General features: G+C 42.6%; 1 protein-coding gene across 3 annotated transcripts in view; it reads left to right on the top strand.

Annotated features, from left to right (window-relative positions):
- SEMA5A (semaphorin 5A) overlaps positions 1–24835 on the top strand; it is a 493904-nt gene that overhangs the window by 388459 nt on the left and 80610 nt on the right. For all 3 annotated transcript variants that reach the window (XM_081231009.1, XM_081231008.1, XM_081231010.1), the window contains 2 exons: positions 7260–7467; positions 23219–23336. In XM_081231009.1, coding sequence (XP_081087135.1) covers positions 7260–7467; positions 23219–23336 — 326 coding nt within the window. The remainder of the gene's footprint in view (positions 1–7259; positions 7468–23218; positions 23337–24835) is intronic.

The following is a 24835-nucleotide window of genomic DNA, read 5'->3' as shown; positions in this document are numbered from 1 at the left end:
GTGTCCTGGCAGCTTTCTTTACTACCACACTTTGCTCTAAGAACATTTTTTCATTGAAACCAAAATATTTTTTTCTGCAGAAAAACATGCATTTTTGTTTGTTTGGTTTTGTTCTCTTTTTTTAAATTAATTAATTAATGAATGAATTAAATTTATTTGGGCTGCATTGGGTCTTCGTTGCTGTGTGCGGGGTTTGTCTAGTTGCGGCAAGTGCGCTTCTCATTAAGGTGGCTTCTCTCTTTTTTTTTAACATCTTTATTGGAGTATAATTGCTTTACAATAGTGTGTTAGTTTCTACTTTATAACAAAGTGAATCAGTTATACATATACATATGTCCCCATATCTCTTTCCTTTTGCATCTCCTTCCCACCCTCCCTATCCCACTCCTCTAGGTGGTCACAGAGCACCGAGCTGATCTCCCTGTGCTATGCGGCTGCTTCCCACTAGCTATCTATTTCACATTCGGTAGTGTATATATGTCCATGAGGTGACTTCTCTTGTTGCAGAGCATGGGCTCTAGGCGCTCGGGCTTCAGTAGTTGTGGCTCGTGGGCTCTAGAGCACAGGCTCAGTAGTTGTGGCACAAGGGCTTAGCTGCTCCGTGACCTGTGGGATCTCCCTGGACCAGGGCTCGAACCCACGTCCCCTGCATTGACAGCTGGATTCTTAACCACTGCACCACCAGGGAAGCCTTGGTTTTCTTCTCATTTTACTTACTCTTCCCCTAAGGTGCTTGGTAGCTCATTAGCTATAGGACGTGTACATGTTTTGCTGTGGGTTGGAGGTCGTGGAGCAAACTTCAGTGTTTCACGGATCATTTCTTGTGGTTGGAATTTTGGGGGGGATTTCTTCATGTCCTTTTCAAGTAACCCTCCAGTCTTCTGATAAGTTTTATGTAAATATTTCTTCCCCAGAAATCACTTTTAAAATTGGATTTATTACTGTTTCAGGTGACAATGTTCCAACTTTACCTTAGTATACCATTTTGTTTATGACTTTTGCTTTTTCCTTTGGTCATTTTCCTAATGGCTCAGAATACTGAGGTTGAAATGAATACCTCTCTTATTACGATAATCCAATTTTGCCTCTGTGTTTTCCACCTGCCGTCAGATGTGCCTCTGGTCTTCCATGACTTTATTACTCACCAGCAAAAATCAATATTAGGAATTGTTTGGACATACAGTCTGATTATTTGTGCCCAGAAGAGTTCTCATATCCCTGGCAAGCACTTCAGTGAAGCCCTTCATTTGTTCAAGGTCTGGTCTAGTGACGGTGCCTTGCATGGCTGTTGTTTTGGGGAATAGTTGTCCCTTTCTCTTATTCCCAGAGGTACTGCCTTTCAAGTATACATACAACTTCTGTTCATCCAGACATGTTTGATCTGGCTCTGCATGCCTCACTCTTTAGATAGACGGTGTAAGGGAGCACGGACATCAGTCACCGTGTTTGCCTGTCTGTGCCTGGATTGTGAGAAGGAGTGTGGTCCTGGTAACCAGGAGACCCCGGTGCTTTCTAAAGCAGCTGCTGACAGTGTTTGTCTTCCACGTGGGCAGCTTCCGATGGATCAGGATGTTGCCTTCCTTCTAACTACCTCCCAGCTGGCTACGTTTCATGACTTCCAGAAGATTTCATGGAATAAAAAGAGTATGCAAACAATCTAAATATAACTACCCTTTCCTAGGTATCACACTGGCTTTTTAATTAATGTTTATTTGGGGTCCATTGTTACTTTCTCTTGTTCATTAGCATTGACGTGAACCTCCATTTCATGTCTGACTCCCTTACAGGATTTTGAAAGTACAGTTCATAGGAAATATATATCAGTTCTTCTACTCTCTGAAACTCAGTTTTGTCACCTGTAAAGTGGGAATACTCATGCATATATTTGTTACATCCTCACCAGCTTGCTGAGATGATTACATGAGATGTGGATATAATAAGGCTGCCAGATTTAACAAATAAAAATATAGGATGCCTACTTTAATTTGAATTTCATGGTAAACCATGAATAATATTGAATTGGATGTACTAATACTAAAAAAATTAATGGTTTATCTAAAATTCAAATTTAAGTGGGCATGCTTTATTGAATCTGCCAACCCCCTAAAGTATAAGCATGCTTCCTGTTCTGCTGAAATTAGGCAAATATAAGTTCTTCAGCACACTATTTATATTTTCATGTAATTACAGCTATTCATGTGTTTCAGATGACAACCATACTATATCAGCTTTCATCAGCCTGAACATGAAAAATCTTGCAGTAGCTCTCTCTCACAAGTACCTGTGGTTTTCAATTTTAGAGATAAACTACAAATATCTGACCCTCAAATGTGTGTCCATAACGTAATTAGTATTTCACATTCTCACATAAAGGTGAATATCATGAGAATTGGGGCCAAGAGAGTGCCAGCCCCGTGGTCTTGCTGTCAGCTGTGATTCTGCACTTCCAGAAGCACGCTCTCCTCCTCTCTCCCTGGGAAGTGATCTGCAATTGACAGGAAGTGCCAATTTTCTCTTTCCTTTCTGATCTCAAAATTTTGCAGACTGATCGAGAAGGTTTTCTGTATTTCTAGCATTGATTGTTTTCCTTCCACCGACTTTGATTAGAGTATTGAGTTTCAGGTGTATATGGTTTTAGTTTTCTATGGCGAATTTTCAGAGCTGATATTTTCTCAGCTGAAACTAATGAAAATGTTCTTCCTCATTCATATTTAGTTTATGATACTTTTAGTTGAAATATTTGGGAATTGGGGAAATACTGTTACTTGTTTCACCTTCACACTGACTGATCCGACTGATACTGTACCTCTCATTAAATGTTGCAATGCAAACATATTAATCAGGAGTCTTTTTAGCAAATGTACAAGTGATAATGACATTCCCATAACAGTTGCCTTCCTTCCTGCCTTCTTCCCTCCTGTCTATGTTCCTTCCTTCCCTCACTCGTTAGTTCAGTCTCTCGTCCAGCACATATTTATTAATCTCCATAGGCCACAGTGGTGGCCGCTCTGCAGACACCAGAGGACAAAACTGATAGTGTCTGCCCCCATGGAGCTCAATAACGGCAAGTGTAGAAGCCACAAAACAACTAAATTAGTAGTTAAACTGTGGCAGATATTATAAAGCAAAGACAGCAAAACATAAAAGCATTCTGAGGCACCTCACCGAGTCCTGCTGTTCTATCCTCTCATATGAAGTGGATCTTTGTTCCTTGGTTTCTTAGGAGCCAGGCTCTGACTTTCTGCCTCTGAAAGAAAAAAAAAACAACAACAAAAAAAACGGCTTTGCCATGTCCTTGCTCTATTACCAAACTAAACTTGGGTCCATTTGCCCGCATGCAGTAAAGCTGATTTACTGACACCAGCTTGGGCTCGGGCCTCAGCTGGCCCATGGGTGAACTGGTACCGTGTTGACACCTGATGCAGAGGGTCCGAGGCAGGAGAGGGGTGTGGTCGTGCATGTGTCCAGAGGCTCACGCCAGAGACATGAGTGTAGGGTGAGTGTTCTGGGGGTGTCCAGGTGAGGAAGGTGTTCTACACTAAGGTGACAGTGTGTGAACAGTGTGGCCAAGGTGCCGGCTGAGGAAGGGCAGACGTCGAGGGAACAGAAGGAGGCTCCTGGGGTCAGGATGTGCTGACCCTGCTGCCAACAGAACGGGGAACTTCACGGGCTCCTCACATGATTGGGTGGCTCAGAGTGAAGAAGACCCAGCAGAGGCGTAGAAGGTGGACGAGCACCTAAGTCCACGCTAAGTACCCTTCTCTGAAATGCTAAGAAGTCCTCTAGTTTTGTTAGATCCCAGTCAGCTGAAAAGTCTCATACAAGGCGTGCAGAAATACACTGAGAAGATTTGATCAATGATGGTTAGTTCTTTGAAATCAAATGATTAAAGATCTTTGAAAATTTGTTTTTTCCCCACACAATTGCTTAAGAATTCAAAGTGCGTATGAGTATATTGAATTGTTATTGATTTGGTTTCTCAGAGTAATAATCCATCAGCGAAATACATAATAAACAGCCAGGCGTCTCTGTGCACCTGTTGAATAGGATTTGGTTCTCTCACCCATGTTTCCCATGAAAAGAGCGTGGTAACCGTCAAAAGATGACAGCTCGCCACCTGGACTCTCGCCTCTTCGGCCCGTCCTCACCTCCACCCCTGCATTGCTCTAAAATGTTCTGTTTTATCCCAAGAGTCTCTCTTTTTAAAATTTTTATTGTATTATAGTTGATTTACAATGTTGTGTTAGTTTCAGGTGTACAGCAAAGTGAATCAGTTTTACATATACATATATCTGCTCTTTTTTTTTTTTTTTTTTTGCGGTATGCGGGCCTCTCACTGTTGTGGCCTCTCCCGTTGCGGAGCACAGGCTCTGGACGCACAGGCCCAGTGGCCATGGCTCACGGGCCCAGCCGCTCCGTGGCATGTGGGATCTTCCTGGACCGGGGCACGAACCCGTGTCCCCTGCGTCGGCAGGCAGACTCTCAACCACTGCGCCACCAGGGAAGCACTAGTTATCTATTTTACATAGAGTAGAGTGTTTATTCCCAAGAGTCTCTACTTAAGACTCATCAGAGCCTCGCAGCTCACTGGATGGTGGTAGGCCCTGTCTCCTAACTTCTGTCTCGGACTGCGTCCTATTGTTGGGATGTCCCAAAGGGCAGCAAAGGCTCCGTGCCTGCCACTGGTCCACAGGAGGGTGGCACTTCCATCTGCCGGTGGAGTCCTCCTCTCAGGGTATTGGGGCTGAAACACTACGCTGAGGTGACCTTCCCTGAAGCTGCCACCTGCTCCCATCTCTGCCATGGTGCCGGGCTTATCTTTGATGCTTTGCCGCATGCAAGCAGGAAGACCCAAACATCACTGGGTTGAATTTCCCGCCAGCTGGAAATTGTGGTCTCCAAGTCAAAATTAGATTGATTTACACAGTAAATGCATACAAATTGTTTTGCACACTTTAAGTGTGAGCACTTGTTAAAATGCTGCCTTGCTGCATAGACTTCCCCTGTCTCTCTCTCTCCCCACTTCCCTCTCCCCCCTCCCTCTCCCCGTCTCTCCCTCTCTCTCTGTCCCCGCCCACTCCCTTGCTGTGCGTTCACAAACTAACACTCTTCCCTTAAAGACGACCCAGCAATACCACTACTGGGCATATACCCTGAGAAAACCATAATTCAAAAAGAGTCATGTACCACAATGTTCATTACAGCACTGTTTACAACAGCCAGGACATGGAAGCAACTTAAGTGTCCATCGACAGATGAATGGATAAAGAAGATGTGGCACATATATACAATGGAATATTGCTCAGCCATAAAGAGAAACGAAATTGAGTTATTTGTAGTGAGGTGGATGGACCTAGAGTCTGTCATACAGAGTGAAGTAAGTCAGAAAGAGAAAGACAAATACCGTATGCTAACACATACATATGGAATCTAAGAAAAAAAAAAAAAAGGTTATGAAGAACCTGGGGCAAGACAGGAATAAAGACACAGACCTACTAGAGAATGGACTTGAGGATATGGGGAGGGGGAAGGGTAAGCTGGGACAAAGTGAGAGAGAGGCATGGACATATACACTACCAAAGGTAAAATAGATATCTAGTGGGAAGCAGCCGCATAGCACAGGGAGATCAGCTTGGTGCATTGTGACCACCTAGAGGGGTGGGATAGGGAGGGTGGGAGGGAGGGAGACGCAAGAGGGAAGAGATATGGGAACATATGTATATGTATAACTGATTCACTTTGTTATAAAGCAGAAACTAACACACCATTGTAAAGCAATTATACTCCAATAAAGATGTTAAAAAAAAAAAAGACAGGTACTATATTTTTAATCTTCCCAGTATACATAGTAACCCTGTTTGTGCTTGAACTTTCTCAAAATTGACATATTTAACCAGCTAACCTAAAATAAAATTAAGCAGTGGTTTACTAATACTGCATACATTAGTATATGCATAATTTTATACACTGTTACAGGCATAGTGCTTATAGCAGTCAGTTCATAATCAATAAATGTTCACTGGAGATGTTTTGGATATACGTTTCTTAATGAACTCTGGATAATATATATCCACCTAGGTATTTTCTCTCTAAATGTAAACATCCTTCGTCTCTAAGGACTCTCCTAGGAATTAAAAACTGGAAAGGTATTTTCTGTCCAAATCTTTTGTGAGATTAGCAGATTGATCGGAAGCCTTGAAGCCAGAGGTTCTTGATTTTATTTCCTGTTTTAGATGACTTGATAGCCTCATTATCTGTGTTTACAGAATAAGAATTACAGTGTTTTGAAACTCAGATCCCCATGGGTTTTATGAAGTCAGTGCCTTCAGGGAGATTTGAGGAACTTGTGGACGGCTTTCAGAAGTGCTTCTAGAGGGTTGGGTCTCGTTCCCTGGACTTGCACACAGGCCTTGGGGGCCTCCCCACAGCGCACCAAGGATAACAGCACGTTTCAAGTCTGGGTCCCCACCCTGGGGGTTGGCTGCACCATGCCCCTCCCTGGTGGAGAGGACCCTCCTCTGTGCCCATCACAGCCACTCTGGAGAGTCTTTGTGGTTCCAGGGACACTAGGACACTTGTCCTCAGGCAGTGCTCATAGCCAAAATAAATGAGCATAAGCACGTGGTGAGCAGAAAACCTCGAGTGGGGAGGGGACCGGGTCAGAAATGGATGTTCATTAGTACAGGAAAGAAGAAGCCTTGGAGCTGAGACCCAGAAGAGCATCCCGGAGAGCAAGCTTGGGGGAGAGAGAGAGGAAGGAGGGGATCTAGACAGAAAGGCAGAGAAGGATGTACTTCCAGGGCAGGGGGGAAGCAGGTGGTCCTCTGTTCCCTGCATATCTGCAGCTGTCCATCATGTGGGGTCTTCTGTGCTGGGGCGGCAAGGTCACCTCCTCTGTGTCTCACTGAGAATCCAGGGATTCCTCTCACCTGATGCTCTCCAGGGAATGGTGCAAAGCTGTCTGCGTTGAGCCGCAGTGAGCTTGCTGTGCTCTGGGTCTCTAGACTTGCATCGGGACCAGGCAGCTAGTAGCCGAGTGGTTCTCGTCCTTGGCTGTATGTCCGCGCTGCTGAGCGCTGGGAAAATACTGGCGCCCGGTCCCACATACAGCGGGGCTAATTGGACAGGTCCAGGGTAGGGCCCTGGCATCAGCAGATGACCCTACGTGCAGCCAGGCTGGAGAACCCCGGTGGCTCAGCTGGCGAGTGGCTGGTGAGACCCGTTGACCTCACTTTCTTCTCTCCCTGTCACCTCCGCAGATTACGGCACCATTAAAAAAGTGCGGGCGCCCCTCACTCAGACCTCGGGCAGCTGTTTGCTGGAAGAGATGGAGCTCTTCCCCGAGAGGCGGCCGGAGCCCATCAGAAGCCTGCAGATCCTCCACAGCCAGAGCGTCCTGTTCGTGGGTCTGCGGGAGCACGTGGCCAAGATCCCACTGAAGAGGTGCCAGTTCCACCACACGCGCAGGTAGGTCAGCCCCATGGGACCATCTGGTGTGCTGGCGCCCCTTGTCGAGGCGCCACAAAGAGAGAGGGCACGGGAGCCCCGAGGGCTTTCAGATTTCCCGTGGTTGAATGGGATGAGGACCTTAGCATCCTTGTGAATCCTGTATCCCAGGATGCAGAGAGTTCTGATGCAAACCAGGCTGTTGTGATGACAGTAACACATCAGTATCTGTGGAGGAGCAGCCACTGTATAACATCTGTAAGCAGATGTCAGGATTAAAATAAATTTTTCAGTGCGTTATAACATTCAGTGATGATGCTGATATTTGGTGTTCCTGAATTAATCTGCTACAAGTATATATATATATATATATATATATATATATATATATATATATATATATATATACACACACACACACACACACACACACACACACATATTTTTTTAACCTGGCCACTAAAGTATTTTAAACCTCACTTTCTCATCTAACACATGTGAATTGCTGTGGAATCAAATGGGAAAATATATGTAATGGAAAATGCAAATGGGCAAGATGGGTATTCTTATGTAGAAGGAAGGTTTTTATGTTTAATAAAAATCGTTACAATATTCCTTTCTAGATGATTTTAGACAATGAGGTATATAATGTGATGCCTCCTTTGGTGTCAGTGTTGAGAAATAAATAGCATTAGGGACCCCCCAACTAATTATGATGCTCTTGTGTTGTGATTCATAATAACAAATAGTGACATTGATTAACAACTATCTTTTGTATAACAACTTTTCCCTAAATTTAACCAATGGCTGCTTGAAATTTATTCGGATTTGTGTTTCCTGCAGGACTAGCCTAGGGCAGGAATTATTCTAGCCCAGTTGCTGATGGTTCAGTGGGCGACAGGGAGGGTTGGGGTCTCGTTAACAGGAGTGTCACAAGTTAAATGAAGCTGGAAGGGCACCAGTCCTCCAGCTCCAGCCCAGCATGCTCTGTGGAGACATGACGGGGGATAACAGGCAGGAGAACAGTCCTGTGCCATACACAGGTATTTCTGGTGCTGAAATGGGAGTTTCTGGTTTGCAAAGCACGAGGCAATTCACCTTTTTCCTGGTGCTCCACTAGCTCAGCAACTTGTAGGTGCAACTTAGGCAACTAGGTCCTGCATCAAGTCAGGGAGGCCAGGCATCATCTGCCCACTCCTGTCTGCTAGGTAGCTGCACTTGAAGTTCAACCATGAATCCACAGGCATCAACCACCACCAGACCCAGCCACCCAGAAGCTGACAAGTTCCCCCTTTTTCTTTCAAGGAGAATAAGCCCCTTGCCTGTCTTTATCAGGCTCCTGGGAGGACAAGATTTTACAGTTATATCTAGAGCTGACTCTCCCTGCTGTTTGCTTGTCCACCTCACTCAGAGACAAGCAGTGAGAGATGGCAAATTTATTGTAAACTGATAGACTGTTGTCTTCTGTGTGCTCACACCCAGAGTGGGTTAGTTTGTATTTGACCCTTAAATATTCCATTAGAGGAAAGAAAATCTAAACATTTCAACCTAAGAATTTCTCTGGATTTCTCCCAATGTTTCTCTTCTATCTTCCTCTTATAGAAAGATAGGAAGACCTCTGTAACACTCATTGAAGAAAAAAATCCATTTCTAAGGAACTGGTATTTACATGACCAGATCTCTTTTTTACAAATTATGGAGAAAGATAGTGTGTTGTTTTTTTGTTTTTTTTTTTCTGGACAAAAGCAATTTTTACTTTCAAGAAATGTGGCTAAAGAAGTACACGGCATAGGGACAGGATAACAATTGAGTAACAATAAGTACTCATTTCTTTGTTAAATATATTTTTCAGAGTACAATGTAAGTAGTTTTGTTATCAGAAAATCATGTTTATAAATGAGTTTTGAAGTGTTTAGAAGAGAAATTGAGCTTAACTAAATTACCTGTCTCCTTCAAAATCATATTCACATTGTTCATTTTTTTGAATATCTGTTTTTCAGAGGCAATGCAGTTTGATATCAATCAAAATGCTTATAAATGATAACAGTTGATGCAATTTCCCAAGATTCTTTCATATGTCTGGCAGTGTGCTGGATCTTATCCCCACCTTCCTTCATCATTACACCCTGACAGTAAAGTCAAATATCATCTCTATTTTTCAGATGAGGAAATGGTGTCTGGGACTTCTGGCATCCTGCCCAAAGTCACATAGCTCATGTGATGTGAAACCCAGATTTAGAGCCGCACTCTCTGACCCCAAGGCCCAGACTTTATCTTTGGTTCACTGTGTTGCCCTGCTACAATGGGGACATCATGCTCAGTGGTCAGATTTCAGCATGGACAAGCCTTTTTTTTTGGGGGGGGGGGTGCGGTATGCGGGCCTCTCACTTTTGTGACCTCTCCCATTGCAGAGCACAGGCTCTGGACGCGCAGGCTCAGCGGCCATGGCTCATGGGCCCAGACGCTCCGCAGCATATGGGATCTTACCGGACTGGGGCATGAACCCGTGTCCCCTGCATCGGCAGGCGGACTCTCAACCACTGCGCCACCAGGGAAGCCAGGAATGAGCCATTTGATGGCATTTTTCATGGTGTTCTTGCGAGCCAGAGCTAGTTAGTACCAGGACAGGCTGAACTCAGGTGTACTGGCGAGTACTCCCAGCTTCTTCCCATTAGTGCCTGCCTTATGATGCCTGCCACGAGGCTGGGTTAAGTAGACCAAAAAGAAGTTTTGTACCCCTGGATTACTGTAAAAGGAGTCTCCATTCTCTAGCTGTTCTAGAGGTGACCCTGGACCCAGGAGGGGCTGCAAACAATGCACGCTTGCGCCATCCACACTGTGCACATATTGAAGCTTGGAGCCAATGGCACAGTGTTTTTAACTTCCCATAGCTGTTTTCCTCGGAAAGCTCTTTGGAAAGAACAATATTTTAAAAATATATTTCAGTTGAGTTTGACCTCAAAAACTAAGCAGAAAGATTTTGTTTTGATTTTAAACTTTTTTTTTGCACATCCCATTTAAGAAATAGCATGGAAAAACTATGCAAATAATAAAGCAACTCATCAGGCTGGATGGTGACTTCTGGGGATGTAGAGTGGGAGAGAAACTTTGCCTTTCCTGTGTATCCTTGTTACTCTAAGACTTACTTACCACACGCATGTGTCAGTTTCATGAAATGAATTAATATTTGCTGAATTCTGAAGAATACGGGAATTTGGAAAGGGCTGCATATGGGTACAGCATGTGAAATGGAAGGTAGGTAAGCTGACACCACCCTCACCTGAGGCCGGTGCCCAGCCAGGGCCTCCCAATAGAAACTTGAAAGAGGTAAAAGGTCTTCATAGGGATGCACAAGGTGAAGCAGGCAAGAATAGCCACTAACTTAATTCCTACTGATGTAAGTACCAATATAAAGTCATAACTTGCCACTTGGAGGAAAACAGACTGGCCAAGAGCTGGTAGAGGTCTTATGTCCCTGCTTCAAGAAGAAAACAATGATCATAGGACTTGAGCTGCAATAGTCACATCCAGAAATCAAGCTGTTATTCCCCACAGCACCACCACCCCAAGGAAATAGTGTAACCTTCAGTTAGTCTGGCTGATTGAAGCTCCTCAGGCCTAAGGAAAGGAAAGCTTGGGGAAGTGCTGATGGAAAGGCTTTTGATTTAGACTTTAAAACCATTTTAAGGATTGTGCATTAATTAGATCAGTGGGCTGGCAAACTTTCTCTGTAAAGAACCAGACAGAAGATGTTTAGGCTTCCCAGGCTATAGGGTCTCTCTTGCAGCTGCTCAACTCTGTCCTTGTAGCATGGAAGCAGCCACAGACCATAGTGAGTGGGTGTGGCTGTGTGTCAGCAAAAGGCACACAGGTTCATCCAGCAAAGGAAGAATTCACTGTTAGATTGAATCAGTTTATTACTTATGTAGACAACAAAAGTAAGAGCAGAAAAGGTGTCAGCTACCCAGGTCCCTTATCCCACAGATGACACCAAAACAGAAGAGGCCAGATGACAATGTGCTGGAGAACTCAGGCCCCACGCTGCTGAGGAGCTGATTCTGTGCTGCAGTTTTATAGCTTGAAGCTGCATCCTAGTAGGGGCGAGAGTAGGGGGCAAAAAGCCTTATACCTCATTAGAACCCAGGAGGCGATGAAAAACCATCTCCTCCTTGGAGCACAGGGAGGTGGGAGGAAAACAGCTTTGTAGCAGGCGCTCATAATCCTCCCATGCGTGTGATCGGGCGGGTCCCAGGGCACTCTGTCGAAGCTTAGCTTAGCTGTAGTTAAGCTTTGCCCTGTGTGGAGACATGAAAAGCCGCCAGGGCACCAGGGCCAAGCATTCGCCTACCCTGTGTTTCAGTAAAACTTTAGGGAGCAGGCTGGATTAGGGCCATGCGCTGTCATTGGCTGATTCCTGAATTAGATTATTATCATGTACGCCTTCTGAATGAATGAATGTGCTTTACATCATTACATACACTGATTTTTAAAATTAGGTGTTAAATCACATAAATTAAGTGTGAAATTACATAATTTAACTCTAAACCCTAGTAAATTAACAACAGAGTGTTTTCTACTCTTCAGACATTCATATATTCTTTATTTTTTGTTTGACACCCCCCACAATTCTGAGGTTAAATAAACCTATCAGGTTGTAGAGTTAACATTTTATAGATGAGGGATCAATCGGAATCAGAGAGAGAATGTCCAAAGAATCATCCGTCAGAGAACAGAAATTAGAATTCTTCCTTCAGCCTTTGGGAATGTGAGCTCCTGAAGGCTGGGCATTGTCTTTCCAGGTTCCGTACAGCCTTCAGCATGTGCCTGGCCTGAGACAGGCTCAGTAAATTCTTATCAAATTAACAAATGGATACTCTGCCTCTCCCCTTTCTGTTATTTTTCTTTATAACCTAAAAAGAAAACCTCAATTCTTGTGTAACAATAAAGCTCCCTTTACAGAAAAGTGTAGTGATATAAAACATTAGCCAAAGGATTGAAAACCCTTAGTCCTTAGGTGTTTATTTTATTTTTGCTTTGCTGTAAAAACTATTTGGAGAGAGAAGAAAAGCTGGGAACTGGAAGATTCATAGCGTGTATATAACATGAGGCATGGCTTCTAAATTTTGCTTTATAAAACTGGAGGGAAAGAGGAAACCATTAAGAAAAAAACACTGGCTCCATTTGTGAGTGGGTGTCTAGTCATTCTTAGTTCAGTTCGCCTGTAATAAAAAAGTTAACACCTCATTAAGAAAAGTAGTGTGGAAATTAGATTACTGCAGGACATTTATTGCTTGAAAGAGCTACAGTTTAAAAGGTGGAGTTAATAGGTTGTCACCTTTATTAATTACATATTCTCTAAAGACAGCATCTGCCTGATGGGAGAAACACAATGTATAGAGTGAAATTGCAGGATCCCCACAAGGTGCCCCAGCAAGACAACCTTAGCCATTCAGTTATGAATCATATAAACATCAGAAGGACATTTTGAAATGTACCCATTTAAAAAAGTAAATATGCTCCCTTCAAAATAAACTTAATATTTTCCTAGTCTCAACATCTTGAGTTTTTGTTTGCTTTGGCTTTGGTGTAGCCTCTAAAGACTGTGGATTTTCCTTAGTTAATTCACTTATAGTATATTTATTGAATCTTATGTGTGCCAGGCTCTGAGTGTATGATGATAGATGAGACATCACTGACCCTGTCTTCACGGGGCTCAGAATCTAATGAGAAATTCGGACATAAATAAAATCTCCCAAATATCTCTTGTGGATTCAAGCCAAAGGGCCTTGGAGTTACCTTAGACTTTATCCCCAAATCGATTTATCATTAAAGTCTGACCCTGGACTCCACTAGGACCTAATCTCCAAGCCTGCCATCACTGTTCAATTATTTTTTTAAGCTATATCTGAATCACAACCAGTGCTCCAATCTTAAATTTCCAATAGTAAGGGAATTAATTACCAAGTTATGATATACTCACTCAGTGGAGTGTTCACTCAGTGGGTTATTCTGAAGGCATTAAATGATGACAATGAAGACATCTGTATGATATGATAATAACTGAACAAAGCAAGACACATTGTTTGCCATCATTAATACCGTTTAAAACATAGAAGGAGGGTTTCCCTGGTGGCGCAGTGGTTGAGAGTCCGCCTGCTGATGCAGGGGACATGGGTTCGTGCCCCGGTCTGGGAAGATCCCACATACCATGAAGCGGCCAGGCCTGTGAGCCATGGCCGCTGAGCCTGTGTGTCCGGAGCCTGTGCTCCGCAACGGGAGAGGCCACAACAGTGAGAGGCCTGCGTACTACAGAAAAAGAAAAAAAAAAAATAGAAGGAAAAGACCAAAAGTATACATGCCAACATGCTGTTCACAACTCCAAAACACATGCCAACATGCTAATTACAACTGTGAAATACATGCCAACATGCTAATCATAGCTGTGAAATACTTACCAACTTGCTTGTTAAATGCATGCCAACATGCTAATTACAACTGTGAAATACATGCTAACATGCTAATTACAACATTGTAAGAGGGGGTCCAAGGTAGGCTTGGGCTGGAACACAGTGTGTTCCAGAAACTCATTAGTTACACCCCCAAGTCCTGGGCAGGGTGGAAAAGGAACAGTCAAAATGTGATACGTAGAACATGAACGTGTGTGAACTAGACTAGTAAATTAAGAAATGTAAGTCACACTACTGTTCTATAATAATCAGGGAAAAATGTAGGTTATGTGAGGTGTGACGCGCAATTTGGGAAGGATTCTCTATTCTAAAAGGAATTCTCTATTCTAAGGAAAAGAATATCAAATTATAAATACAAACATGACAGAGGCCAATCACAGAATATTTTTTTTTCATCTATCGAACATGTTTTGAACAGTTCCAGGCAAGCTTTATTCTGAATGCAGGGAATACAGAGAGAAATCAGATATGGCCGTGGCTTTTTATTTTAATTTTTATTGGAGTATAGTTGATTTACAATGTTGTGCTAGTTTCAGGTGTACAGCAAAGTGAATCAGTTATACATATACATATATCCACTCTTTTTAAGATTCTTGTCCCATATAGGTCATTACAGAGTACTGAGTAGAGTTCCCTGTGCTATAAGTAGATCCTTATTAGTTATCTATTTTATATATAGTAGTGTGTATGTGTCAATCCCAATCTCCCAGTTTATCCCTCCCCCCTCCCCCTTGGTAACCATAAGTTTGTTTTCTACATCTGTGACTCTATTTCTATTTTGTAAATAAGTTCATTTGTACCATTTTTTTAAGGTTCCACATATAAGCAATATCATATGATATTTGTCTTTTCTGTCTCTGACTTACTTCACTCAATATAACAGTCTCTAGTTCCATCCATGTCACCTACAATCACAGAATCCTAAAGGGTCTCATGAAGTAAGGAAGTTCAAGCTCCCTTAGCTTCATGGTAAATCCACCTTTGACAATGATGTAAACGTATATTTGATCCAGGTAGACAATAAAAGCAAAGAAACTATTTGAGTGCCATCTTGTAGAGATGCTAGAGCCACCCAACAGTTTCAGGTTCCACTTCCTGTTCAGTTTCCTAAAAGAGCATGTTTCTGTCTTCTAAATGGCAATCCAAATAGTCACTTGGATAGTTTTAAAATCAATACAGTTACCAACCTTTTGTACCCCAGTTGTGTTTGAGAGGCACAGCTGAAGGACTCACACTGCGAGGTTTCATTATTTAATGTCTACAGGTCTCCTGCTTTTGAGCTCCCAGATTTAATGCTATGTAAAGAACTCCATGGGGAAGCTTGGGCTGCAGCAGTTGATCTCAGCTCCAGATCCTTGCATCTGAGTGATCCTGAGCCAAAACACCTTGGCTTTTATACCCTGAAATCCTCCTAAGGTTGTATTTGCAGCCTGGTCCAGTGAATTAATGATTCTTAAGGAAATCATCATCCCTATGTGTCTGCAAAACAGCTTGCATACGGAAAGATCATGAGCTTTGGATGCAGGTGGATCCTGGATAAGCCTTTGGCTTGGTGTGTGACTATGAGGAGGTTACTCAGTGTGTCACTAGAGCAAAAAGACAGAGACCATATAATGGGTCTGGTAAATAAGAAGAATCCAATATGAGACGGTTCCTCTCCTTTGCTGCTTGAGCATTATATCCAGTTCATGTACGTCCTGCTGAGCCGGTGCTGCTCTCATACACGTGATTTGCCTTCATTGTCCAGATATACTTCACATTGCCTCTGGACCAAACAGAGGGCAAACTGACCTGTTGTGAATTTTTTCTTCCACCTTTAAACAACTTCACATTGTCTGAGATGTACAGGGCCCATCAGGCCAGATTCTGCTCCTTGCATTAATTTATTTACCTCGCTCTGGTCTGTTTGGGCAAATGGATTTTCTGGCGGTTGTGAGACTCTACCTCAAGCACGTTCTGTGTGTAGGTGAGTGATGTCAGCGTGGCCCCAGTCAACGGGCAGGAGTGTCTGTCGGTGGGTATTCAGTAATCCCCTGTCTCAAGTGAGCAGGTACATATGTATACAAGCGGGGCTGATGGAGGCTGAACAGGGCCGGGTGTGAGGAGAGCCAAGTGCTTACCTTTGCCCATCCCAGTGGTTGGGGAGGGCAACAGAGAATCCAGATGCAAGGTGGGTACCACACATGCCTCAACTGTTCTGCTGAGAGGGGCAGATGTCCTTCCTGGGGTGGGCTGTGCTCCACAGGAAGACGCCTTGGCCCAAGCCTCACTCACTCAGTCGCAGGCAAACTGCTAAGCTGAGTGAATTATAAGAAGCCAAAATAATAATAATAAAAAAATTTCTCTGGACTTATTGTCCTCTAGGGTTTTGTGTAAAACTTAAGATGGATAACTTGACACTTTGTACAGTCTTCAGGTGTGACTGCTGACCCTTTTACCTCTCCTGTGTCTTCTGATTCTGCCTACTAAACCCTCATGTGCAGAAGGGTTTCTCTTGAAGAAACATGAGATGGGCAAGAAATAATTGTGTCTTCATTTTTATCCTTGACTGGTTGGAGAGGAGAGTAGACTGAGAGAGCGGACTTGGAGAAACCTATGATTACCTCTAGTTTACAGACAACAGAAGATCAAATACCAGAGTGTAGGCTTTTCCCTGAACGAAGAGGCCAGTGGATGCTGTTCTCTCCCTCCTGGGCACAGGGACACAACGTTTTCCAAGTCACTTCTGGAAATTACTTCAACATCCCTGAGCTGTGAACGGCTCATGTTTACTCTCTGTGCCCCTTTTGTTCCTGAGTACAAAGCTGGACAGGCTGCGTTCCCTGGAAAGCTTCCCTCAGGGGGCAGAATTGGCCTTTCCAGAAAAATTTTGTGTTTGTTCTAGAGAAAAGTCCCCAGTGACTAAGGCCCACCCAGAGGCCAAAGTAAACAGCTCAGGGATCTGTGCAGGAAAATTAGGTGAAATGGGACTGTCCGTATCACATCAGAAACCAAAGCTGACTGCAAGTGCTACATTTCCAGAAAGCATTTTTGTTTTGCTTACTTCAAATGCCCTCTACTTTTTTCACTGTTTTTTTAAACTATCAATTTTCCCATAATGCCTCACTGTAAAATTTTATATCTACCTAATAAGGTTTTTTTTTTTCTTTTGGCTGCATTGGGTCTTCCTTGTTGTGCGCGGGCTTTCTCTAGTTGCAGAGAGCAGGGGCTACTTTTCATTGTGGAGCACAGGCTCAAGGCATGCAGACTCATTAGTTGTGGCATGCGGGCTCAGTAGTTATGGCTCGTGGGCTTAGTTGCTCCACGGCATGTGGGATCTTCCCAGACCAGGGCTCGAACCCGTGTGCCCTGCATTGGCAGGCGGATTCTTAACCACTGTGCCACCAGGGGAAATCCCTAAGATTTTAACTAAAAACCGTTTGCTTAATATTACTGGCAGTACAAATGAATTATTTAAACTTGATATTATTTAAATTTGGTATTTGTTTTGAGAGCAATAAGAAACTAATATGAGCAACCCAATAAAAAGTTTAGAAGATAACGTTGAAGAAGTTTCTCAGAGAGTACAACAAACATAAGTTGATTCTAGAATGCATGAGACTGCTCCTACAGCTTGGGGCTAGAAGTAAAGAGAACCAGTAGAGGCACAGTGACCTCATAGCCATGCAGTAAACATGTATTGAGCACCTACTTCCTACAGTGCACTGCAGTCAGTGATAATTCATACTGTAGTCAATATGGAATCACTATCATCTAAGGTTCATTCATAAATAATTCACTTTAACATGTTGGAAAGGATGCATGAAGAACTATAGTTTTTTTAAAATTATTATTATAATAATCTTTTAAAAAATTAATTAATAAAAAAAGCAAATTGAAATGTGAAAAAAAATCCTTATTTAAGTTAATCAGTGTAATTTAATGATAAGCCAATATGATAAGCCAATAGCGAACAGTTTTTAATATATTAAATGTTAGTGACTAACTGAGTGTAAACATATATTTTTACTGGTAACTGTGTCTTTGCTTACTTGGCATGTGTCCTAACTTTTAAAAATGCTGTTGCAATTGTACTTGCATCTCAGTTCTTCTTGGGAATTATAAATTCGTCTTCTAGTAGATTTCACTATCTGACACATCCGACTCACCACAGCCAAATTTCCCTTGTTTAAGCAAAACCCCCACATTTTAATCACATCAGTACACTTCTCTGGAATCTTAAGGCAACTTCAACCCAGCCAAGCTGCTCAGCTCACAGCATCATGCCATGTGCACAGGACTTCTTGTTGTCTTTCCTGGAACCACTGTGACCAGGGATGTGTTTCATATTCAGCCAAACCCTAGCTGCATTCAAAGGCCAGCCTAAAGAGCACCTCTTCCTGAAACTCTTCTGGGCCACAGCTCTCTCCTCTGATTCCTATAGGACCGGTTGTCAGGGCTTCTCAATAGTCATTCCTCACTATGACATTGTCAAGCAATGGTCATGAACGTCGTCTTCCCCCCTCACTAGACTGCAAGTTCATCCCTGATCCTTGTGTCTTCAACACATGGCACTGTGCTTGCACATGCAAGTAGTAAAAGAAATCATTGTGAATTGATGCAAATATGTAGCTGAAATACTTTGCCCTGTTTAATGGAACACACTGTGGTGTCTCACATCACCTTATTAAATAAAGACCCTGTGGCATTCACAGATTTAGTATTTTTGGTATAGAATGCTTTCAAACACTCACAGAAATTGACAACATATATTAATTTGTAATTATGTTTAAAGATTAAGTAGAATAAGTATATGCAGCCCATCTCAAAAAAACTTTGTTTTTTTTCTACCACATGATGTAAGTTAATCCTCAGAACAGCCCAGTGAGGTGTTATCCTAGTTTTGCAGAAGAGGAAACTGAAAAAAAAAAAAATGTTCCAGTTGGATTTACAAATTGAGGGACTTGTGGATGTCTTAGAATGTATTCCTCAGGAAGATTACTGTCTAATTGGAATTTTCCAGTCTTATTTTTAGTAAGATAATGTTTTTAATGCAACTCAAAGTAAAAGCAGATCCTGAAGTATATGGTGACATAGCCATTAAGAATAAGGCAACTGAGATTGTCTTAGGTATTAAGACACTATTATTCATGAATAGATAAATTGTTCTCTCTCAGTGTCATCACCATGATAATACAAATAAAAATACTGACACTTGACATGTCATTTTTCTACAGAATTTGGGAAGCACTTTAAAGTTGCGGCACTTACAAGGGAACCTAAATGCTTAGGGAGGGAGGCTTGAGGGCTCAGCAGATTCTACACCCCAAGCTTCCGCCAAAGCGCCACCTCCATTTATTAGGTGTTTCTTCAAACTCTCAAGTTCACTCCCTCCTACACTGTACACTTTCCCTATGCTGGTCTTCCTGCCAAAACACTCTGTTTTTGCTGAAAAGTATCACGTCAGTCACTCTGTTCCTCTCATTGGTCCCAGCTTAAATGTCTCTCCCCACATGTTCCCTCATCCCCCTTTTGTTTTTCCCTTTGCAACTGGCTATTGATATTTATCGGGGCAGTTGTTTAATGTTTATTTCCTTCACTAAGAGGTGAGTTCTTTGGGTACAACTGACTGTGTCTGTTTTGTTTCCCGGTACACCCAGGAAACACTCTCAAAATCAGTTCAAGGCAGGTGCTAAGTATGTGCTGAATAAATGAATGATGGAAATACTTTTGAAATCCCATGTTTAATGAATACATGTTGATAAGGCAAGAGTTCTTAATATCAGAAATAAACTGACATAATGGCAGTTAGTGTGGCAGAAACAAGCCAGATGAAGTCATAGATACTTAGATAATCTAATATGCAAGGGGATCATATTCAGTAATTAGCTCCAGCTTTGCAGAAATACAGTGAAAGATTTTGATAAATATACCCATTTATTTCTATTACTCAACAAAGAGCATAACCACAAACTTTAAAAAGTAAAGGAAGAGGGCTTCCCTGGTGGCGCAGTGGTTGAGAGTCCGCCTGCCGATGCAGGGGACACAGGTTCGTGCCCCAGTCCGGGAAGATCCCACATGCCGTGGAGCGGCTGGGCACGTGAGCCATGGCCACTGAGCCTGCGCGTCCGGAGCCTGTGCTCCGCGACAGGACAGGCCACAACAGTGAGAGGCCCACGTACCACAAAAAAAAAAAAAAAAAAAAAGTAAAGGAAGAGTTTATATAAACTGCAATGTCATTAGATTAATTTTCTGTAAGAAAGAAAGTAGTTTATCCTTCTAGAATTAAGGCCTACATCTAAATATACATTTGCTCTAAAATACACTTTCAATAAATGTGTTCTCAAATTAAACCTCAGATTCTGACCAACTTGTTTTCTGAATTCAGATACCAGGGCAATATATCACATGAGAATAATCTAAGGTTCTTGACAAAATAAGAAAAAGAAAATTATTAAAAATATTCATCACACAAAGAAAAACATTTTCAAAGTGGAATAAAGAAAAGCCACTTTCATGATGGCTCCATTCATAGGAAGTCTGTGATTTTCCACATGATCTCCTTAAGGGATGTACCTTCCAAAAATAATAAGTTATGATGACTGGTTTTTCTTAAGGTATAATTTAGAATAAAGGTAGAGCTCATCAGAATGTTCACCATGGTATGAAACATTTTAAGTGAGGAAAACATATTTAATATAAACTGTATTTTTAATGAGTGGGCACGTGATTGTAGAGAAGTTTTAGTATTTTAAGTGTAATCTTAAGAATCTACAGAACCATCTGCTGTACCGGAAGAAAGAGAGGTTATTACAAGCAGATTTTCATTGAAAACAGCTTAAAGTATCCCATGTAACCCTGTGGTGTTGCTTCAGTTCTACAGGCAGCTTTGCAAGGGGTAAGCCGCAAAGTTAGGGACTTGGCGGAATTTCCTCGTTTTGAGAAGTTTAAGTTTGTCTCATGGTCATACTGCTTGAATAAGAAACATGAAACGGAATTCAGGCTTCTTGAATAATTCTCGAAGTGTAGCTTTGCCCTTTTTGCTCCCCAACGGAAAAACGGGATCAAACATGGAGAGGATTCCGATGTGTGATGTACACCGTGGAATCCAGCAGTGACGCTAGCTCAGTAGGACTGGTACTCTGGTCCTGCCTACGCCAGTCAGTGCCCTGGAATGGGAAAAGATGAAATTTAAGAACAACCAGCGGCAAGCGCACAACCAGGCTTTCCCAGATAAGACAGCGCTCAGGCTGCAGGCAATCGAATAACTTGCGAGCTTTGCTTCTCCATGTTCCCTGTAGAAGCCTCTCCTCAGCCCCTGTGGGCGGAGCCTCCTAACCAATGCCCCTTTGGCACTGCCGGATGTTTGCTCAAATAAACTCTTGAACAGTTTAATCGACCTCAGTTTATCTTTTAACAGTTACAGGGTCACTTATCAAAAAGTTCCAGCGAGATTATGGTGACAGGTAACTGTTTCACACTCCTTCCCACCCCTAGTCCTGCTGTGAGAAGCACCAGTTTTTTTTGTTTTTGTTTTTGTTTTGCGGTACGCGGGGCTCTCACTGTTGTGGCCTCTCCCGTTGTGGAGCAACAGGCTCCGGATGTGCAGGCTCAGCGGCCGTGGCTCACGGGTCCAGCCGCTCCGCGGCATGGGGGATCTTCCCGGACCGGGGCATGAACCCGTGTCCTCTGCATCGGCAGGCGGACTCTCAACCACTGCGCCACCAGGGAAGCCCGAAGCGCCAGTTTTAACCGTTTGAACTTATTGGGCTGGTTAATACACAATAATTGCATGGTAACTTAATCAGTAATAGTTTTATACCTCTGTTGCTTCATTTATTATCTTTAGATGTATCTTCCCCAGCTGTGGAACTGGACTTCTCCTTTCTCTGCTTCAATTTTTTCGTTTTAAAACGAGAATAAACAGAGTAGCTGACAGAGGTACTCTGTTTAAAGGTTTTATGAGGTTTACATGACCAAATCGAGGTCCAGTTCTTAGAACAGTGCTTTATGCAAGGTTTACATATTTGATGTGTTAATAAGGGGTTTTTAATATCATTAATATTCATGACTTATTGTTACTTCAACTGCCTCCCTGGCCCCATGTTTGATGATTATGCTATGATTTCCAGTCCTACTCTTGGTGAACTGGTAACTCTGTAACAGGTTCAGCCCCTCGTAAGCTCTGCCCTAACTCAGAAGCCCTTGGCACTTCCCTGCTGAACTCACCTGCCTTGCCTCACAACCTTTCCTGCCCACCTGACCTCTTGACCCTTCAGAGAGGTGTCCAATGCCCTGCATCTCTGTGGGGTCATCTTCTGTATAATTTTGACTGTCACAGTCATCTCTGGCTGTTTCCTCCCTCCCCACATCTACACTATATTGTGTTTATAACTTAGGGGCTGAAATCTTCATCTAATGATGCCCATGTTGTATATGAACTCTTTAGTTTAGACAAAGCTAAAATAAAATATCTACCATCTACAGTATTTCTGATATAATATGTTGAATATTGTAGACAGGGCTATATTAAACCATTATTAAATTGAAAATTTTAATGCATTTTTAAGCTATGGTACTCAAAAGGAGCACTTCTCTATTTTATTAAATTTGAACCAACCACGTTGCAGGGTTTGGGGTGTATTTGTTTGTCCTTGGGCAAATATTAATTAGAAATTTTCGGTGTCTCCTTTTTCTCATCAATAAAGTTAAAATAATAATACCTCCCTCATTAGAGTTGTTTAAATGGTTAAATGACAATAATTTTATATATCACAGTAGGTGTTCAACAAATAATACCCATTATTAAGGGGATGAAGATGATGGTAATGATGGTAGCGATGATGGTGGTGGTGGTGATAATGATGATGAAGATGATAAATAAAGTGAAAACATTAATACATTCCTATCAAAGTTGTTTCTGTATAAAGGATGTAATCATTTTATATATCACAGTAGATGTTCAACAAATAGTACCTGTCATTAAGGGGGTGAGGATGACGATGGTGTGATGACAACCAGTATTTTGGATCCTTGCAAGATTCTGACTCTAGATTGTTCTTGACACCAAAAGGCATCATGTTAGCATGGACAATCATTTGGTTGTCAGCCCTGGATCTTAGAAAAAAATAGATATTTCAAATAAAATTAATTTATTTAATTTTAATTAGATACTTACTGGTGTATGCAGTTAGCTATGTTCTCTACTGTGCAGACGAAAACTTTGTTTCTCGTCCCATGTCAGCTCCTAAGAGTCAGTTCTTAGCTTGCATCTATGGTACTAGATAAACCTGCCTTTCTCTTGACCCTTTGGTGTGTGTTTCCAGCGCCTGCATTGGGGCCCAGGACCCTTACTGTGGCTGGGATTCGGTGATGAAGAAATGCACGAGCCTGGAGGAGAGCCTGAGCATGATACAGTGGGAGCAGAGTATCTCCACCTGTCCCGTGAGTGTCCGTGTGTCCAGCTCTGGAAACACTGTCCGTGGGAACCAAGCTGTCCTACAATCCTAACCCACGCTTCCGTGGTGTCCATGCGTTTTCATATTAGAATCTTCCTCTCAAATCCAGTCTGTGCTCTCTTAACTTCTTCAGCGGAGCCACACGGGATCCTGCTGGCACCTTGCTGTCTGTTTTGAAGAGAAATACCTTAAGAGAAAACAGGGCTGATTTGAAAATGGGATGCAACATCTCAGTTTTATTCTTGGAGTTTTATCTCCAGAGCTTGGTGTGGACTCTTTTGCCCTTCGTAGCATTAATAAAATAGCAACTTCCACACCCATCAATATCTCTTAGGAGTTTGTAATTCCAGAAGCTGAGAAGTGGCACTTTTGAAAGAATAAACTAAAGGATATTATGATGGAACCCCATGTGGGACAGTCTCCTCGCGACTGCTCAGGGTCACAAAAAGTCCTGGGAGAAACAGCCTAATGTACATTCCCACAGGGAACCCTGCAGAATAGGGAGAAATTCCCCTGTGTTTAGAGCCGGACTCTGAATCCAAGAAAGCAGATTTCACACTTCCCTTTGCCAGTTCATTTGTTTGCACCGTCACTTATAGGATCCAGCCTTTCTCCCCTTTTGTCTTTAGAGCCCTCAATCAAGTCATTCCAAGTCTCTTTCTGTTCTCAGAGAATATAAGCAACAGCTATTAACTTCAACATATTTGAAACTTTAGTAAGTCCCTTTGCTGTCACCACACTGGGGATCTCCATGCTGTCATTTCTGGCCTCACCTCTGCAAGACAGAGGTGAGGAGGCAAGGGACACAGGCTGTTATTTTAAATCCGTGCTGTTCCTTCTGCTCAGAACTGCCTGAGGCATCTGAACAGTCTGGCCGTTTCTTATGAAGGGACCTGTACTTTCCATTATCTGAGCCACGTGTCAGGAAGCCTGTCCTTCAGTTTGTAAGTGAGAAAATCAGGCAGAGTGTCATGAGGAAGGCAAGGGCTATTAAACCAGTGTTGTTCCCCAAATGCTGACAGGAGATCTAGGCCTTTCGCTGCAGAGGGGGGTGCATCACCACATCCAGGCTCTGAGCAAAGCCTTGCAATGGGGTTAGCTGCTGGTCCTTTCGGTTATTTAGCTTTGGATCTCTGAAGTTAGAAGCAAACTTTTCTGGGGTGTCTTGTGAAATTGGTTAAAACGTGCCACTGTCTGTGTGAAGTTCCTTCTTAATGTCTGCAACACACTTTAAAAGCACAAAGGTGTTCACCTTAAATTCTTTGCAGCTAAAGAAAACACAAAGTGCACTATCTGAAATGTAGCTCTAAAGTTCAGACACATGCTTTAGAAGCGCACCTTCTTGTAGATGATTGATCTTACAGTTTTAATGGTAAAAATAAAAGGCGGAAGATAATAGCAGTTCTTCTCAAGCAGTAAAGCCATTGGTCCAGGACTCAAGGCTGTTTTAGCAGATATCTGGGACATGCTTAGTTACATAAGGGG

Source organism: Mesoplodon bidens, assembly GCF_964165515.1.
Source record: "Mesoplodon bidens genome assembly, chromosome: 4".
Taxonomy (NCBI): Eukaryota; Metazoa; Chordata; class Mammalia; order Artiodactyla; family Ziphiidae; genus Mesoplodon; species Mesoplodon bidens.
The sequence above is the reverse complement of the archived record's forward strand: the minus strand, read 5'-3'. Positions and strand labels throughout refer to the sequence as shown.